At 42.5% G+C, this 20,943-nt stretch overlaps 1 protein-coding gene across 3 annotated transcripts in view; it reads right to left on the reverse strand.

Moving 5' to 3' along the window:
- Nucleotides 1–20,943, reverse strand: part of BICD2 (BICD cargo adaptor 2) — a 151,785-nt gene that overhangs the window by 19,385 nt on the left and 111,457 nt on the right. For all 3 annotated transcript variants that reach the window (XM_006129722.5, XM_006129723.5, XM_006129728.5), the window contains exons 3-6: nucleotides 15,477–15,629; nucleotides 11,080–11,529; nucleotides 7,695–8,714; nucleotides 5,623–5,774 (exon numbers count right to left, since the gene is read on the reverse strand). In XM_006129722.5, coding sequence (XP_006129784.2) covers nucleotides 5,623–5,774; nucleotides 7,695–8,714; nucleotides 11,080–11,529; nucleotides 15,477–15,629 — 1,775 coding nt within the window. The remainder of the gene's footprint in view (nucleotides 1–5,622; nucleotides 5,775–7,694; nucleotides 8,715–11,079; nucleotides 11,530–15,476; nucleotides 15,630–20,943) is intronic.

Consider the following 20,943-nt stretch of genomic DNA (forward strand, 5'->3'; position numbering starts at 1 on the left):
CAGTGCTGCAATGCCAAATGGATTTAGATACCTAAGTCTCACTGTCAAAAAGGGTTTCCAGAGTCTAAATTCCATGCATGGGATTGAAGCACTTAAATCCCTTTTAAAAGTGAGATTCGACTCATCACCAAGATATGCATTAAAACACTGAAATTTTAAAACAAGTTATTAAGTTAGCTACCAATTTACAACATGCTAAGTAGTAACTACTAGGTAGTTTGTAAATAAATAAGAGTAGTTTGTGGAGCATTTTTTCTTTTACATTTGCAATGAAATACTTGTTTTCAAAAATAAACAATTTATATCAATGTGTGCAACTATACTTCCATATTATGAGTATATTTTAAAAGAACAATTTCTCTATTAGAGTGAATCTCTTCACAGCACACACATTTTCTTGATCTGCTTTTGCAGAATTCTAAGTGCAGATGTTCCCCAAGATATACACCAGATTCCAAAATGTAAACTTGGGCTGTGTATTTCTATATAAAAAACTCTTCAGAGATTCATGACTTTTAAATATACACTTTCAACAGCTGCTTCAGGGAACTGCTAATCTATAAGATTGGCTAGATCCAAACAAGCCAGGGGCTGCATCCAGCCCCCGGGCCTGAGGTTCCCCACCTCTGATTTAGAACCACCAAAGGTTCCTATTAGAAACTGTAAACCTGAAAGAAAACTCCGTTGACTTCTCTCTTGGCATTTTCAATGGAAAACCTATTGCATCTTTCGCCTACCGGAGAGTTTGCTAATTAACAACAAAATATTTAATAGTTATGAACTGATTCATGAACAAATATTAAAGCCCTAATTAAGTGTGTTCTCAGATCCTTATGGAAGATTTTGACTATCCCTCAATATTTTTATCCTCATTTGCATGGATGGCAATTGCGTGCACATTTTTGTGTACACGATTATTAAATAGATTAATCCGCTTGCACTTTTATGTCCTGTTATTCAACTATTATGAGGCCACTTGACAAAATGAGTATGTCCATATATTTATTTATGTGCGGGGAGATATTCCAGCATTCATATGAGTCTACTACCCTAAAATTAAGCTACTGAAGGTGTATCTAATGGAAAAGGCTATTCTTTAAACTATGTTTTGCATGGCTTCCCCTGCTGTCCACATCTCAAGTTCTGTTTTGTTTTCATTATTTATTGAAAATAGTTGATAGTAAGGTCAAATTAGTAGAATTAACCTATTGTGAAGCAAAACGAGGCCTCTGTTTTCACCCCCAGATCATTAACACGTTTTTATTATTTCAGCTTCCCTCATAAGCTACAAAATGTCCAGTTCCCTGTTGATAATTCCGATTCATACTAATCTCATCCACTGTAGCATCCAATAGGAATACAGGTCCCCACTACTGGAAGCTAGCACAGTAGATGAGATGAAGCTTTGAACCTGGATATCTAACCCAGTCATTAAACTCTTCACTAAGTTGTTGTTCTCCTCCCCCTTTCTCTGCCCAGTGTCTTTAACTCTTCACAGTGTGTGTGAATTTGATAGTCAGGGAAGTAAGCAGGGATGTAAAATCCCATTAACATTTTACATACAGTTTACCAGTTAATGGCTTAAACTACATGTTTAACCAGCTGCTGCGATATGTCACGAGTGGGGGGCTGCATCAGCCAGGCCAGTCACTGGCTAACCAGTTACTCTGGTAAGTGCTTACTGGGTAACCATTTAACCCTTTACAACAGTGGTCTCCAACCTTTTAACCACAAGAGCGCTTTTTCAATTTAAGTGCAATGTAAGATCTACCTCAAACCCAAATACCCTTGCCCGGCTTCGTTCCCGCCCCTTCTTTGAGGCCTTGCCCCTGCTCCACCCCTTCGCCGAGGCCTCACTCTGCTCACTCCATTTCCCTTCCTCCCCAAATCTCATTCACTTTCACCAGGCTGGGGTAGGGAGTTGGGGTGCAGGCTCTGGTCCTGGGCCAAGGGGTTTGGAGTGTGGGAGGGGACTCCCTTAAGGAAAGGAGAGAGAAGGGATGGGTTCTGGAGTGCCCTAGGGGATAGGGTATGTGCCTGGGGAGCGCAGGGTTGGGAACTTGAGTCCCTCCACCCCTTCCTCCACCACTCCCCCGAGAGCGGCTAGACAGCCAACACCAGCTGCCCCAGGGATGCACCTGGCTCCCGCATTAGGAAGGCGAGACAAGGGACCTGCTGATGGAAGGGAGGTGGGGTGGGTTCTGGAGTGGCCCAGGGGGTAGGGCATTCCCGTGGGGATGGCAGGTTCAAGCTCCACCAACCATGGGAGCAGTGGGACAGCCAGCAGCAGAGTCAAGGCAGGCCCCCTCCCGCCCTGACCCCCTACCACCTCCAAAAGCACCTGGCATGAATAGCAGTGGCTCCATCCACTACCCCTCACCCACAAGAGGGACCAACCCCACAGCCTTCAATGGGAGCCACAGGAGCAGCATCTGCAGGCAAGGACAGCACATGGAGACGCTGCATGCTGACCCTCCCAGGGGCTGCAGGGACATGCCAGAAAACTCTAGGACCACAACCACCATCCGGACATGACAGGTTAGGCATTTTAGTACTCACTTCTCAAAGAATTAAATGTAAGCATAAGAGAAATGCAAGTTATGAAATGCACACACCAGTCAACAGCTAAAAACAACCCACTTTACAAGCAGTACTAATTCCCCATGTACGTGTTGGGTCAGGAGAGTGTGTGTTTGTGAGAATGACAGAGAGACACACACACTGTGAGAATGTGACAAAGATTTGCATTGCCAAGCTCCCTCCATGTCTCTCTGTATGGAGACAGGGTACAGGAGTGGAGGGAGGAAGGACACCCTGACATCAGCACCTCCCCTCTTCTCCCATCCCACACCCTGCACAGCAAGCAGGAGGTTCCCAAGGGGCAGCTCCAATGCAGAGAGCAGGACAATGGGTGGAAGAGCAACTGAAGTGCCAGCACTTGATAGCTTCCCGGCCAGACCAGTCAGGATCACCCATCAGAGGCCCCAAGATCTACTGGTAGATCCCGATCTACTGGTTGGTGACCACTGCTTTACAGACCTAGTTAAGGGGCATAATCAGGCCAAGGGAGGAATTTTGCAAGTTCCGTACAACTTTGCCACTTAGCCTCAGTTTAGACATAAAATAATCTGTGTGCAATTCTCTGAATTTCTCAGATGGGTGGATTATTGCAGTCTTATGAGTGACTTAAGATACCATATGAATTCAGGTGTTCAAAGGTAAAGGACTAGCACGCTGATTCATGCAGTCCTCTACTTTCTATGGGTCACTCTATGCTCCTATGCTCTATGGGTCACTCCTGACTGCTCCCTCCTCTTTCATTATAAGGCCTCGGTTAAATGGGATCTCAGAAATGTTGATATTCAACTGCACAAGCACATCTTCAGGGTGTTAAGAAACCAGAGCCATTGCTGAGTTCTTTGTTCATCCAGAACTCTCATTGACTTCACTGAGCATTAGGGCTGCAGGCTCCAGCTCATCCCTCCGCTGGGAGATATAGAGTAGGGATGTGAACAGTTAACTGGTTACCCAGGAAGTACCTCCCTTACCACTAACCAGCTAACCAGCACCCAGGAGCAGCTCCCCTCCCCCCCGCCCATGGCACGCCGCAGGTGGAGGGCTGCTTCAGCCCAACCAGGCCCACCGCCAGGAGCCATCAGCCCTGCAGGGCCTGAAGCTGGCAGCCCTGTGGGCTGAGGGGCTCCTCTAGCTGGCTCAGGCTCCCTGTCCGTGGAATCTTGCTTAATCGGTTAATTGATTAAATGGGATTTTACATCCCTACTATAGACTCTCTCTCTACCTCCTTACATAAGCATCTTCTCATGTTACATACATTTTGCTTCACCTGTGAAAGACTAGGGTTGAGCTCCCAATGACAGTACACTGGGAAGAAGGAAAACTCCCCCCTGCAGCATTTCATTCTATGACACAGAGAGAGGAAAAATCCTTTGGGGCGACTGAAAGAGGGTTTTCAAAAGTGGGAGAGAGAAATTCCTGTTGAAGGGAAAATCCATTGTGGTGACACACAAATCTTAATAAAAAAACCTCAGCACCAACTACCTTTACCTAACAACATTTTTGTAGGAAAGTTAAAAAGGAATAGGCTGTTTGTTTCCCTTCTTACCCCCCTGCACTTACTGCTTCCAGCCATTTTCTCGGTGATCTATTACTAGCCATGGGAAGATCTGTCTGTATTCATTCCAGGTCTGTATAAGGATAAACAAGAACAATACAAGAAAAAAAAAACTGTATTGGCCATTACATTGTGTAAGGATAACAATTGGCCAAATAGTCATCCTCAAAGCTTCTCCATATCCAGTTTCTCTTTGTGCCAAGCCAAAATGCAAGGATACTCCAGGGAAATACAGCATTGCTATCTATCCAACACTGCACTTTTCCCCAACACTGTCATCGCTTGAGCGATGTATCCCTGTGACTGCTGCTCTGGAGCCATCTTCTCAAGTGCTCTGAAGCTGCAGAGTCCTCACAAATGTTCCCATTATTCCTCACAGTGTTGCTATCTGACAGACGGCACCGAAAATCCTTTCAGCGTAAAAATGGCTCACAGCAGCCAAGAAAAAGGTAGAAGCAGTACCTAGCATAAGGATGCACAGTAAGACCTGTCGTCCCCTATGGTTTGGTTTAAATGAATAGAGCAAAACACCCTCACTATCAGGTTACATTAAATGGTGGTTTTTACAACATCTGCCATGCCCCTTTTGTATTGTTCATACAGTTCTGCATGATTTTTTAAAAACTCTACCAACTTGGAACTGCCTACGTTAGATAAAGCTTCTTTCAAGCTAATTTCGGTCAGCGGCTCACTGACCTTCTAGCTTTGAAGGAGACCTGGATGTAGAAACAAAATGTGTATTTTCCCCAATACTCCCCCGATCCCGAGTTTTGTAGGCTTGAGAGAGGAAATCAGAGACAGGCAGCTGCAAGCAACATGCAGACCAACAATGGCGTGCTAACACCTTTTACAGCGTGTGATGTATCAGCAGGTTCTCCAGGAACACCACAGAGCACAGTTAAGCAAGGCAAAAACAAATTCCACATTCAAGAAGTGATGCAACCCTGATACAGTTAGCTTTGTAAATGGCATGAGAGACAGGTGCCAAATGCAGCCTATATAGCTCTAAGATAATTTTTTCTTTAGTTTATTTATATATAGATGCATAGTCTTCAGTGCTTGCCTGCACTTTCCTTATTACTCTGTATACCAGCAGGATTCAATTATAGCTGCATTTTCATTCTGTAATAAATGCTCGTTTTTATGTTCTTACACACAATCCCCTCTCAACCTGAATTTAAGTCACTGAAGCTAGTTACTCTCGTCCCAATTTTCACATTATAAAAGACCCCCACTCCAGAGTCAGTATAATTTGTTACAGCAGCATGCTACATCCCTGTCATTCTCCTAAGCAACAGAAAAAGGTAATTGCTAGTCACTTTAATTAAACATTTCAAACAGTAGAAACACAAAGGCCTTTGTTTTTCCTCTCTAATACGATGGCATCCTTGTATGGTCAATACTGCTGCGTGTAACTAACACATTCTATTTATTCCACATACAAACAAGGAGTGTTTAGGGGTCTCAAAGAGAATTTACGTGTTCATTACCTTGTAGCAAACATTGCTCTCAGAGAAGAGAAGGTAGCAGCATCTTCTTTTAAAGCCTTCAGTTCATTACGCAGCTTCATCATAGTCTCCGTAACCATAGCTTTCTCATTTTCATACTTGCTTTTTAAGTTGGCAAGCGCTACCTCTGCAGTCTATTGTTTACCAAGAAGAACAAAAATGTACCAGTTAATTAAACTCTTCATAAAGTGGTTAGCTAAGAGGTTTTTAATCTCCATTCATACAATGAAACATTTACTTAGAACTGAAATGTTAAACTTCGTCATCTTTTCCTGGATAGATTAAATAAATTGCCTATTGGAGACAGAGCACAAAAAGAATGTTTCAAACCATGCTGCACCCTCTCAAGGAGGTCAGCTTGAGGATATTTAGTTAGTTGTGTATATATTCCCAACACTTCTTTGTTGAGTCAAATGCTACTGTAAACCGTATCAACACCAACAAAGACACAATAAGTTAAACAGGATAAATTGAGGACCTAATCTTGATTTGCAAGTTGTTGGGACTGTAACTTCATATAGCTTCTAAACGGCACCTATTTTCAGGATGGATTATATTTCTCAAACAGTAACATTACAAACATGATGAATACAAGTCTTATTTATGAGTTCAAATCTTAACCTACGCTTTGAAGTAAATTTGAATTTGCATCACCTTAATTTTAGATTAAATAAAATTAAAACATTTGTCATTCGATGCACTAGAAACAGCTGGTCACAAGTATTCTAATCCAGCTGTGCTATTAATGGTTATCAAAATGACACAATCCAGTCTCCAAAATTTAAAACTCCATTTCTGCTTGTTTTTTGCTCTTACCAGTCTCATTACCATGGAATGTTTGAATTTTGTGTGAAATCTAAGAAGAGAGATACTTTTTACAATCCCTTTGAAAGGCCCAGCAAAAATAAGTCTCCAATAAGAAAATATTTTTTTACCTTTTATTGTCAGTGAATGCAATGATTATTGATTTGTTGCACTAAGATAGCCTACTATGTTTTAGGCGGTCACTACTGAATCTTGCCCAGAAAGCTGTCAGTGTACTTATTCCTGAACATCAAGCACCCCATTATTCCAGTTCTGAAAAGATGCCAATAGCATTATTATTTTTCATGGGGTGGTGGCACTCCAAGAATTTGGAAAGTGGTTGAGGGGAACACTTTTCCATGCTATTAATGGAGGAGGTGTGGGATCTGGGGTGGAGGTTGGGTGCAGAAGGGAGCTTGCTGTGAGGGACTGAGGTGCAGGAGAGGGTGTGAGGTCTGGGAAGGAGTTTGGGTGAAGGAGGCAGTTGTGTCCTGGGGCAGGGGATTGGGATGCAGGATCTGGGAGGGGATATGGTGGCAGGAGGATGAGCAAAGGTTTTGGGTTATGTGGGGTATGGGGGAAGAGGGTTGGGGTGCCAGGGGCAGGCTCTGTCTGGAAGACTTACCTGTTGACTCCTGGCCAGCAACCTTCTCAGGCAGACTCCCTGCCTGTCCCACCCCCGCACTGGTATTTGAATATCTATAGTCTGAGGGGGGTGGGAAGGGTGCTTCGCAAGCTGCCTGATTGCACTGGGGGCAGAGGAAGCATGTGAAGCCTCTCTCCCATTCCCCAGGGCTCTCAGCTGTTCAAACAGAGCACCGCAGCAACCGCTTTTCTCAGCTGCATGGGGGAGGGAGGGGGAAACATGCATTTACAGGCTGGATCCAGCCCATGGGCTATATTTTGCCCAGGCCTGATGTCAGAATATATTCATATACTCCCTGTGCACTACACTGAAGCCATGTTCCATTTCTCATCATGTCAGCTAAACTGGAACTAATGAAATGCAGAACCATACCAAAGTTTTGACTCCCTGGACTGCACGACACCACAAAACTTCTGTCCTCCTTACACTATTCACATTGAGTGAAATTCAGGCCTCACCCATGACTGCAGAGTCTAATGATGTTGGCAATGAGGGTCGTTACTGACAAATCTTCTTTAATGTTTTTATTTATGATGTAAGCACGCATCAACTACTGATGTAGCTCTGTAAACCATGGGGTTTCATCTTTGCAAAGCCTACTCACCTGTTTGTTGGCCTTAAGTACAGTTCTCAGGGTTGCTATCTGTTCTCTCTTGGTGCTGAGCAGGGATTTCAGCTTCAGGATTTCCTCCATGAGAACTTCCTTGTCCTTGTCCACTACCGGCCCAAGTTCTTGGGTGGCAACACGCTGCCTGGACAGCTCGGTTGTTCTGTCCACTGCCGCTTGCAGGTGTTTGATCTGATCGCGAATTATAGCAATCAAGTTGTAAATGTTCATGGGCTCCTTCCGCGGATCTGACACTGGAGATGGGAGGGATGACACTGGAGATGGGCTGCTGTCACCACTTCCACTCTCGGCCTTTCCTAGGTCTATCGATAGCAGTCCTTTAGAGAGCAGGATCGGTGACCTTCGACCTTTGCCCTCTGGGCTGCTGCGTCCTCCTTTACCTTCTTTGTAATAATCCAGCATCACCCTGTTTGGAGTTTCATTGTTGCACATGCAGACGTGGTGATACAAATTGGCCAGTTCTTCACTGAACGTGACTAGCTCGTCTTGAGCTACACTGAGACTTCCCTGTGTTTCTCCAGCAACGTCGCTTACTTTCTTCAACTCCTTCTCCAGCCTGGCTACCTGTTCTCTATCCTGCCTATTTGATTTTTCTAACCAGGTGATCTTTTCAGTAAGAGCTTGGCTTTCAGTCTCATACCTGCTCTTCTCCTCCTCGTATTTGGACGCACACTCTTCATATTTGACCTTAAGGACTTTGAGCTCATCTTTTAGGTCCCCAATCTCTGCCACAGCCACTTTGTACTTGCATTCTAGGATCTCTGGCCCGTTGATGTCAACTTCGTAATAATCTCCATCTTCGTGGCTATCCCGCTCCTTCTCATTGTCAAGAGCAGACTGACGTTCCTTGCTGACTTGGAGTTTTTTCATTGCATTTATGTTTTCTGTGAGCCTGCCAACTTTCTCATGCTGCTCTGAAAGGGCTCCCCTGGTATTCTCTAGTTGTTTCTGAGACTCTTGAAGTGTAGATAACAAATTAACTTTTTCTCTTTCCATCTGAAATACATAAAGTCAGACATTTATTTTCTGGAAGTAAATATTGGTGCAGCTTGATTCTGTACAATCATATGAGAAAAAGGCAACTCCACTTACATTCAGCTCAGTCTCAAAACCTATTGGCATTACTAATTTGCATCATACGGTGGTTCTTGCATTATTTAGGATTCCCAAACAAACACACTCTTTCCTGTTTTGCCTTCCCCTTCCACAGTTTGGGAAGTTAGTAAAACCATTGTCCGTTCAGCCAAAGCTGGGCTGAAACCAGTGTTGTCTTGTAAAATACCTAGGATACTATTAGGCAATGTAAAAATAATATACAATCAAAATGCAAAGCCAGTCAATAGTGGCAGTTTGGCATAGCACTGTCAATCCAGATTAACCCTTTAGCAACAGAAAAAGATAAAAGACATCAAACTATTGTCACCACACATTGCAACACAGGGCACTAAATCTTCAGGAAACTTGTGAACTGGTTGAAACTAGTCTTGTGTTTATTTTGCTATAAAAAAAATTAACTTTATTTTGGTGGGGCAGGGAGGGTAAAAACATGACGTTCACTTTATAAACTTCTCCCCTTTTTCCACTGTGGTGGGGGGCGGACTGTGGGAGGGGAAGTAGAATGAGACACAGTGATGAACCACCTCACCTCTTTCCTCACCTCCCCCCCATCTCACTTAATCTTGTTTTCCTGTGAGGAAGGTACAAAAGTGCTACTTTCTTCCATTTCAGTGAAAATTTAACTTGCCCACTTAAACAGTAATACCCCAAAGAGAAAGAATATACATACAAATTTGAGGGTATTTTCTCACACTTCTGAAGAATTCAGGGATTTCCCCAGATATTTCTCAGTTTGGAAAAATGAAACATTTTGTCAAAAGCAACATCCCCCTTGGCTTTACCCTCCAGTTTTTATTAAGTCCCATTTTTTTTTTACATCAGAAAATTATTTGGCTAACTCATGTATGCCTTCTTTTATATTCTTCAACTCTGGGCGGCTTGCTTATAATATAGGAAATGCAAATAATTCATGGCATAGATCTAAAGAAATTATAATGGACTTAATTTTCATCAGATTATGAATTGCATTAGACAGGAATTAAAGTATTTGAGAGAGAGAGACTGACCATGTCAAAGTCAAAACAGAGCATGTGAGAAAGGGTCTATCTTCTGGGGAGAGATCACGTCTTTGGAACAGAGTCTAACAGAAAAGGAGCCTTAATCCTGAAAAAGGTCTTTCAGGGCTAGTAAAATACAAATATTAACGTATTTGTACATGTTTCATGTTTTTTCAGTTTCAGACAACAGAAGTGACAAGATCAACTGGCAATATTTAAGCAAAGTGTTTTCTGCTTTAAATTGCAACACTTTTGAAATGGACCAAAAAAACCCTGCCAATGCACAACAGATTCAATTTACCATAGGTGCACTGGAGAGACCATCCATTCCAGTTTGTATCAGCCTGACCCCAATAAGTGACACGGTGGTGCTTTGGAATGGCTGAACTGTTCATTTTAATATAAAATCTACACTGGCCATAGGCTCCTATGGATCGTAAGACCCCAAAGGAACAGTTATATCCTTAAATTCCGGGGAGCAGGAGATATTACATGTTCAGTTTGCCACATAATGACAGATGAAAAGGCTCCACTTCTAGTATTTTACAGGGGTCCCATCAGTGTTCCCGCTAAACTGCGTGGCAGCACAGCTTCACAGGTGATTAATCTTGACAGAGGGAGGCTGATTAATCACCTATGAAGCTGTGCTGCTGCCAGCTTTAGAGGGAACGCTGAGTCCCTTTTATGAATGTATCCTTAATATGTGCTTGAAGCTGAATGAAAAAGATCTTTTGAGAATACTGGGTCACCCCAAGTAATCCTAGACTGTTAGGCTATGTCTGCACTGCAGGCTTTTTGCGCAAGAATGGCTGTTCTTGAGCAGAAACGTGCGGAGTGTCTACACTGGACGCGTGTTCTTGCACAAGTAAATTTACAGTACAGCGTCGGAAAACAGGGCTTCTTCCGGAAGAGTTATTCCTCTCCCAACAAGTAATAAGCCCTTTTGCACAAGAGCTCTTCCACAAGAAAGCAGTGTAGACAGGCAACATTAATTTCTTGAGCAAGAAACCCCTATGGCTAATATGGCCATTAGAGCTTTCTTGCAGGAGAGAGCATCCACACTGCCATGGATGCTCTTGCACAAAAGCGCATCTCTTGCACAAAGACATGTGGCAGTGTGGGCGCGCTCTTGTGGAAGACCTTTTGCACAAGAACTCTTGCGCAAAACAGTTCTTGCACAAGAAGCCTGCAGTATAAACCTAGCCTGAGTGTAACAGAGATTCATTATCTAGAATCTTGACATTTACCTGTACAAGCTGTTGTTTCAACTTCTGGATTTCTGATATATTTAGCTCACTCAGAAGATCCGAAACCAGGCTTGGACCCGGAGGGAAGCTGTCATTTTTCTTGGGTGTGGATGTATTTTTGCCATTGCTAATTTTGCTGAGGCAGTTCTGTTCAAAGCCATTCATGATTTCATCGTTATTGGGTTCTGTGGTTTCATCACTGAACTTCAGTCCATCCAAAGAGATGTTCAGGTGGCTGGTGTACATGGAGTCATTGATGTTCATGTAATGGGAGAGCTCCTTACGAAGGTTGTTCTTCTGCTCACGCTCTGTCTTCAGGGTCTCTAAGGCCTCCTCGAGTTGGCGTTCTGATATCTCTTTCAACCGAATGGCATCCTCCAGTTGGCTATTGAGAAATTCTGTTTCCTCTTCAAGCCTTTTGATTTCGTGTTTTAGGCCTTCAAATTCCACCTAGAGAACATATGATAAAAACACTATCATACCTGATTGTAAGAGCACCCAAAGCAATGTCAGCACACTTCACTGATGTGTATTTTATTTAGGCAATTATGGTGCACGGGCAGTAGTTTTTAGATTTAGGTTTCTAGTTCCTGGACCATGACTCTAGACATCATTTGTTTAATCTATCTTTGAGAGTGCATGCAATAAATATTTTCTGAGCAAATTGTGAAATACTGTTGATCTACTCCAAATTAATTAGAATGGTTCTGAGCAGTGTCCCCTGTAAGCTTGTGCATGTTCAGCCACCTAAGAGAGATTCAAATACCACACAACTGATTAGCACAATATGCCTCCAGCTAGGTTTTGTGTTTCTGTTGGTGGTGCACATTCGCACGTGCCTCAGTGCAAAAATGTATTTTGCATGTGGATGGAAAAGTTTAGAGGGAACATTGGTTATGAGATGCACCATATTGTAAAGAGGCAGCACCCAACAGTTTTCCCTAGCAGCATATTATGCCCACTGTTTGATCAGTAAATCTGCGTGCCAAGCTTCACAAAAACTAATCCTCACCATATTTAAAACCAAAGATTTGAAATCTGCAAGCCTGATTCTCTGCTGCATAATTCCATTGAAACGGTCCTTTAAAACTGTTATGACACAGTGATGAAGAGCCTTATATATTATAAATGTACACAAAATGCTTTATTACTAAGCACAGACTAGGATGCATTTAAATCAAACCTAGATTGACAATACGATATGAAATCTGACCGCATTACTATCATTTTCTTATCTGTACAATGATGAGCAAACTATCCGTTATGCGTTGATGTTGCAAAAGTTTAATTACTGGTAATTAATGTTTGTACAGCTTTTTGGATTCTTTGGGGGGGGGGGGAAAGAGTAGCAGAAGTGCGAAGTATTGTATTATTTATTTTTGTCTGTGAGGGAAAAAATATTTTTAAATATTAATATTTTCCCAGTGTGTAATAGCTGAACCAGAATTTACTCAAGATATGTGCCCTCTGTGTTATTTCCGCTCTGTAAATGAAGGTCTGGAAAGACTTGAGGGTTTCTTTTGGTTGTCTCAATGGATTAATTAAAAACTAATAAAATTCAGTGGGTGGGATTATGGGATGGAGAAAAGGAAAAAAATCCAAATGTCATGAACAGAAATTACTCACTCTAGTTCTAAATATACCCACTAAACCAGTATACTTAGGATATAATTTACATAATCAAAGGATCCAAGCCACACAATGAAACCAGCAATTGCTGGAAACAGCAGTCATCTACCAAACACTGCATGACTTAAAGTTGGCTGAGGCTCCAAGTCAGCATTAATGATTATAATTGGTTTTGAGTACAAAGAGTTAATTACAGGTCAAACCTCTCTAGTCTGGCATCCTCAAGACTTGACTGGTGTCAACCCATAGAATTTTCTGGACCACGGGAAGTCAATATTATCTAGCAGCATTACCAACACTTCTACTGCTTGCTGGGGTCTTAGAAGACATTTAGGGGTAAATTAGAGCTAAACAACAGCTCAGAACACTGAGAGCCAGGACTGGTGGCTGCAAACAAACTTTATGGGACTGCAAGAGACTTGGCCACACCCATGATAAGCAGACATCTGGCTAATTAAAATCACGCTGGACCACAGATGTTGCTAGTCCAGAGTGTGCCAGACTAGAGAGGTCCGATCTGTATCTAGCCCATTCACTTGCTTCCCTATGGGCCAAAGTGAAATCCTGCTGGCAAAAGAGGATTTTTTTTTTTTTAAATAAAAAGCACAACACTGTTTGTACTATTTCCCAGTTATTTTCTTGAGGACCAACTTTAGCTGTAAATGCAGTGAGTACAAATATGCCAGTTCCTCAGAAGAAGATCTGGATTAATATATTCAGTGAGGGGGAGCCTCATAAGTAACAGTGCTTTGTATTAATTGGAATTAATTTGCCTCAATCAAAACACGTACCCTCAATGTGTGATGTTAGGATGACCAGATCCACCTAGCCCTGGCTCACCTTCAGCTCCCCTTATATGCTGGCCTACTCATGGCTTATGTGGAGCCCTCATCTGAACATACAGGCAGTAGGGAGGCCCAGCTGTGCAGCCAGTCCACACCAAAGAGCTTGTGCAGAACTCTGCACTCCAGGAAGAATTTTACCTTCATAGGGTTAGAAGTGCACATACTATATTTGAACACCTCAACACCTAGTTGAAAGAATGCCTTCTGCTGAACAATCCCTTTAATTCTTGGGGGAGGCAGGGAGAGTGGATGAAAGTTAAAACAAATCCCGGTAAGTTTCAATCTCATGTTTTCTATGTACCGACTAAGGCAGGCACAGCTACATTTTCTTCCCAAGTGCTTCTTAACTCAGTAACATTGCAGTATTTTCTGGAGCCTCCCAAACTGTGATGCTGTATGTGTGTTTATAAAATTAAATGGACAGGATCTTGGCAGACGGGAAAGAATGACTAGACATCAGTAGATAACTATTTCTCTGTATACAGCCGAGACTGAATACAAACAATTCTGATCTAATTATTGTAGGAAGCAGTAACATAAGAAAATTCTAAACTCATTGCAAATATGTAATCACCCTTCCTGAAAATCTGCAGATGATTAGAACTGTACAATAAAATAATATTTAGTTTTCCAGCATGTGTACCACACTAGTATCTAACAATGTAGAGCAATTACAGCAGTGTTCAAAATATCACAATAGGAGGTTAGGAGACGACTGAACATTAGGAAAACAATAGAAATAGCGAGCACCAACCTGAAGAACTATCCAAAAATATATATTACGGTAATTATAGGAGAGACTGGCTGATATATTTTGAAAAGGGGATGAAGAATCAGAGCAGCAAGATGACAATTTCTAATAACCGATGTAGCAGGGGATCAGCCTCCAACAGAGAAAAAGAGGGAGTGGTAGGATGTAGATGAGGCCAATAAAGAACTAATAGAGGGGAATGAGCAAGAGGCACTATTGGCAGAGAAGAAATGAAAGAACTTTCAGGAAGAACTTTCACAATACAAGAGGACTGATTTTTCTAGCGGAAAGCTAGGAGCAGCCTTTTGAGGGTGGGGAGATGTGGCTGCACATGCACTAATGGCAGGGGTGGGCAAGATAACCTCTCTGGGCCACCATGACAGGACACTCAGGCACACATCAGCCACTGTTTTAAATGCAAGACTATTCCATGTAACTCTCTACTCTGGAGGGAGAGGGAGGCTTCATGTGATCTCCCTACCCCTAGCCCAATCCTTAGCCCCTCTTGGCTGGAAACAACCAGCCAATAGGAGCGGAGAGACTGGCCTGGGAAACGGGGGCAGTGCAAGCGTCTCTCCCCTCCCGGAGCTGAGAGCCAAATGGAGGGAGCATCCTGCAGTTTTAAGCAGTCTGGGGCTGCAGCAGGCAGGGAGCTCAGCCTGCCTTGGGGGTGCTGCAGGGCTGCTGGTCAGGAGACACTTAGGTAAGCACCTTCCAGCCAGATCCTGCCTTTGGCACCCCAACTCTCTCCCCCAGCTCACCGTCCAAAGCATCTGCATCCCCTGCCCCAGGTCACAACTCCTTCCCAGTCCCTTTACCCCCTCTTACATCCCTCCCCCAGGCCAGAATCTTCTCCTGCACCCATACTCCCTTCCTGACCCTGCATCCCAATCCCCTGACCCAGATCACAACCCCCTCCTTTGCCCAAACTCCCTCTCAAACGTCATACCATCTCCTGCACCCCAGTCTCTTACCCTGTGCGCCCTTCTGCACCCAACCTCCATCCTAGAACCTGCACTTCCTCCACAGAAAAGTACGGCCCTTGACCACTTTTCAAAATCACCAAAACACATTGCCCACTCCTGGCTAATGGGCACAGAGGCATGTCCTAGTATGGTAACTTCTGCGCACACAGGAGCAGCCTGAGTCAGGCTGATTATTTCAGGACTTGCCTGGTTTTGCTTGAGGACGGACACTTGTTTCTGAAGGCAGATGTTCTCCTCCTCCAGCTCAGTGTAGTCTTGCAGCAAACGAGCTTCTCTGAATTTGTATTCCTTGATGTCATCTCGCAAACGGGCTCTCTGGGTCTCCACATTCTGATTGATCTGTGAAAGAAGTACCAACAAGATAAGTGTCTATATTAAACTATCTGAAGTGATTGCTATATGAACAATACTTCAAATTTTAAATCATACATGCCTCCCCATTATTTAATGAGAAAAACCAGCACCTTTTCCCCCACTACCATTTTGAGGTATAGCTTCAGGGAAGCAAGTACTTTACACATTAATTAATGATGGTCTACTTGCTTATCTTACAGGTGAGTACCCCACCTAGGACCTCCCTCCTGTGAAGTATCAGAACAAAGAAGGCAACACTAATAGAAAAATTCACTCACAAGCTGTAAGAATCAAGACAAAAATCTTCCCCCCTTGGGAGTCTGAAATTACTCACTTCAATCCCTCCTCAGGCATTTAAATAAAAAAGCTTTTTAGGAGTAAATACAGTTTAGCTTTAGGCAACCCACATTTGAACACTCAGCCTCATTGCTTATCCTCCTCACCAGAATGTTAGCCCATCCTCAGTGCTAACAATACAGCACAATAATTTGGTTAGAATTAGGAAAGGTGCATCCTGGCAACTTGGCTAATATTCCTTCACTTAGTAACAGCCCAAGATTTGTACAAGACAATGCCGAGCAAATCGTGTGTCTCCGTACATAGTCATCTCACAACCATCCAACTCCTTCCTGGCAAGCACTTACGGCTACATGAGTACGAAAACCAATATAATGAACCAAATAATAATTGCATGACATGTATGTGGAGACATTCAAATAAATGGTGACCTAGCACAGATTCCATTTGTTTGGATGTCTCACTATACTTTGGCCAGTATTTTTTTCCACACAATATTTTTGCTTCAAGCTACAATGAACAGCAACAGTGAAAATTATACTTTAATTGTTAACAAAACTATTTTCAGAGGAAAAAATGTTTACAAATTATGCAGCCATGAAAGAGCAGTCAAATATTTTGCAGCTGTACCCTTGATAGCACAAAGATAATAGCCATTCAAACCATTACAATACAGCTAAAAATAAATGGAGAGGGGCTGTCTATTATTAATTCAGCATTTTAGGCTCTCTCATCTTGTCTCTGCTATCTTCGACCCAGCAGTCTAGCCAATACACAACAAAAATATCTCATTCTTCCCCAGTGCTGGTATGCAAACTAGTAGAGAGAGATTACTTTGGATTCTCTTATACTATTGGTTAGAAACCAGAACGACTGCTTGCAAATCCATCAAAACTGTGTGCAAATCAGCAGCCTCTTCAACCAAGATACAGTACACAGCACAGATCTCAAACAGGCATTTACCAAGACACAACACACACAAAAATAGATTTATTAAAGTAGGGATGCCAAGAGAAGAGTCTCTTGTGTTTTAAGGATATATGTGGAGTTGAATCACCTGGAACTACAAATCCAATAAAGTTAACTTTATTAAGTTAGCTCCCTCCAACTTCAAGTAGAGATTCAACTGTGTAAATTAGTCTATTTACTTTTAGCAAGCAAGAAATAGACTCCACTGAAATCAACAGTACCCTTCATGTGAGTTAACAACTCTCCCCACACCATCAAGATATTCTCACTGCAGTGTGCTCTCTAAATCCTTCATCGTTTTGTTTGAAAAACAAGGTTGCACTACTCTTCAGTGCTCTACTTACCCCACTTCTCACATAAGTTTAAACCAAGTTGTGTGTATGGAGTAGAGGTGGACTTCAGATTCACAATGAATATTTGGACACGTTTAATTTCTTTTCTATTTGTGAGTTGATCTGTGAAAAGTTATGATTTTTCAACTCACATTCTACCTACAATAGTCCGGTGAATCATCTGCATGAACAAAATTTCAGCAAACTGTATGGATTTATTTACAAGGCCCACTAATGGCACTCAGTGATTGAGTGGTCACCTCAGTCACCAACATACTTCTGTTCTAAGGTTGGATGACCTAAATGGTGCGAACAGGAGGGCCTGGAGAAAACATCGGGGTGGTTATTTAAGAATTGGGGCAGAGAGCATTTTAAGGCGATTCAGATAGAGCAGCAGATGTAAGCAAGCCTAAGAAATAATTTTAAAATCTTTTCCTGTCCTGTTCTTCACAAGGAGGAGCATAGTCTATGGATATGTACAAGCCCAGATTTTAAAATAGCAAGCTTCCTTCCTGAGCAAGGAAGATACACATACCACCCTGATTTATTGGCTGTCTAGCAGACTGTACATTCCGTTTGCCCCTATCACATTTACTCCAAGCAAGTGTATATGTTGCTAGTTGCAGAGATTATAGATAGGTCTCTGGCTGTCTCATAGTTCTCCAGCTGCCAAGACTTGGAACTCTGGGGTCTGCTGTTTACTTCCCCCACTCCCTATGTAAAACACAATATATATATCCACCAAGAACATGGACTGAATCTACTGGTCTCCAGACCAAAGGAAATTACACTGCACTCATTTCATACCATTAATGACTAAGACAAATGAGTGTTGGCAGTACAGAAGAAAGCTCAGTGCTAGTGGCTATCAGCATGCCAAAGCTCCCTCTCCTACTAAATTGAGGAATATTCTTTGCTACACAAAAATTCTCTCTCACTCTGCACAACTTAGGATATTCATCCAATTGAATAGATCCTGAAACGGTTCTGCTCATTCCTTTTCTCTGAACTGTGCATCAATTCTCCTGATAAATATTCTATCAGTGGAATTTCCTCCTCTTAATTTCCCCCAGGATGAGTTGTTGAAGGGATCCCCATTGTACAGCACAGATATTAGTCACGGCTATTAGAAACAGTAGACATTTGCTTGACAATAAACTAGGCAGGCCAATTCCACATTAATCCCTTGTATGCTAGGGTACAATTGTTTTTCCTGGTGAATCTAGAGACCGAGTTCCCATCACTGACACCAACTTCTCTATCTGCATACAAGATGAACTGGGAAAATATCAAATTCAAATAGACATTTACTTTTTATTTTTCTCCAGGCGGGAGACAAATGGCACTAAACACTTGGCAATAACCCCTTTAATTAAAAGGAAAACAGCCACACAGAGGGTGAAAGTGTGGCTCAGCTGAAATTGATGGGATTAGTTATCTGACCAATCATGTAGTCAACATGATTCATTGATAAGGGCTGCTCTGCAGAGCCACAACAAGGGTAGCTCCAGGAGCCAGCTTGACCAGGGACTGAGCAGTCTCTGCTGGTGCTGGTTCTGGGAGCCACCCATGCTGCAGCTTTGCATTTTAAATGTAGTAAGAGCCTTTCAGCTCTTACAACATTTAAATTACAGAGATGCAGCGTCCCGGACCAGTGCAAGCTGGGACTGCACCGTCCAGGCTCGCACTGAGTCCAGTAGCCCCTGTTCATGGCAGCCAGCCCTGTCCACCGCAAACAAGGCCTGGTGCTGGAGCAGCCTCTGTTTGCAGCGGACAGGGCTAGCCAGGGGTAGGGACTGCTGCCAGAGCAGCCCCTGTGCACAGCCAGCCTGGGCTCCCCCGAGCACCAGCTCCTGTCTCCCCTGCCTCTCATAGAGGCAGTGGGGGAAGGAAGAGAGAAGAGTAATCGATACTCCAGTCAACTACTTGCCAACATCCCTAGTCAGAAGTAGCAAGTAGTAGGTGTCACACTTGTTTTGTAGGATGAAACCTTATTTGCAAGCTCTTTGAAACATGCATCTGACTACAAACCCTGAAGCCAGGTGTTAATTTGTTCTGGGGCTTCTGTGCTTCCTTGAATGGAAGAAGGCTAATTCCCTAGCTTTGTACAGCACCTTTGTAGTCACTAAGGTTACCTCACAGCAACTAGACAAAGGTCTTGTTTTAATATATTTTCTTCCACTCATATGGACTGCTTAAAATATGTGTGTGTGTTTGTGTTTTGTTTGTGGTCCACATCCACATACTACCTCAATACTGATGTTGCACATAAGAAAATTCAACCAGCCCAAGGACAGGAAATGTTAGAGGGAACACTGGGAGAGCATGCCATGGAAGGGGACAGGATATTTATATAAAAATGTAGAGGCCTTAAATTATGATTTTGCTGAAACAATGTTACAGCAGACACCGATTACTGATAAGGGAATACAATTACATTAGCCTCTCTTTTGATCTCTACTAACTGAAGTGTGAATTAGTTAGAATATTTAATACACTTAACACTTCTTTGATAATCAGAGACAAGTGAATTGGCCTATGGCTCTGGCCTGAGCTAGCCTGTTAGTATCACAGCCTGTTACATTTGATTACTGAAAAGAAAGCTTTGTTTTTCCATTGTCTTCATACAGTCTTAGCTTTGTGTCACTCTGCAAACCCTGCATTTAAATCTGCTTGGAAAAAATCCTTCTCTCTCTCTCTGTCTGATAAATTGCATCACAAGCCGTGCCACCATGATGTAACACACACTCTCAGTCTGGCTCAGTCCTCTAATCACGATTGGCATTACTTTCACTTTCGGTTGATGAAAGTGCAAAAAGAGGTAAAGTCACCTATACCTATAAAGTAAATATCAGCTTTTTGTCACTCCCAAGGATATCACTACATAACTAATTCAGGCTCTCTAGCAGGCAAGTTTATAAATACAAGCACTGTGTAGCTGCCTGAGAAGTCTCATTAGCAATAACATCACTACCCTAAAGGCAGTTGTCTTTGAAATGCAACACGCTAATGCACTTAAACTAGTTCCATCTGCCCATACATATACATTAAAAAATATAAGATGCCTAGGATTGAAAGTCTGGGCAGCAGATCTTAGAACGGACATATTCCAGAAGCATTGTCCAATTAAATATGAAAGTCATTTATTCGTACAGTATAAATTCAATCTTCGTTCTTCATGTTCACTGAGTCATCTTGACCATGGTTAGATATGGGCTGGTATTGCAAATGAAGCCCACATGAATACATGTTCTTTTGTATCAACATTGTAGGTTCTGGAGGGCAGAATCTGCCTCCCCCATTTTTGGGTCAGATTCAGTTCTTCCACTGTGATTAACTGGCTCCGAGCAAACCTTACATATTGTTCTTATAAGTCTGCTCTTTTGCTTTCAGACATCCATCTGCTATGGCAACTGGTACTTTGAAAAAAAATATTCCAGTTGTATATTTGGTATTTCATATAAGAAAAATGTTTTGGGGCCATAGCCAGTAAATATTAACACTCTCAAATCCTCAGCCTTTCCCCATTACACAGCATCGCTGTGGAAAGATGCATAAAGAGATTGCAAGGGATTGTGATTTCCTTTATCATTGTACAGCAGCTATTATATAGAGGTCTCAACTGGAAATAAACCATTGAACTAAAAAATCAGCATAAAAACTGGGAAGGCCATTCTACCCGACCTAGGACAGCAGGCCTT

This window comes from Pelodiscus sinensis, chromosome 11 (genome assembly GCF_052426305.1).
Source record: "Pelodiscus sinensis isolate ZL-2025 chromosome 11, ASM5242630v1, whole genome shotgun sequence".
NCBI classification, from domain to species: Eukaryota; Metazoa; Chordata; order Testudines; family Trionychidae; genus Pelodiscus; species Pelodiscus sinensis.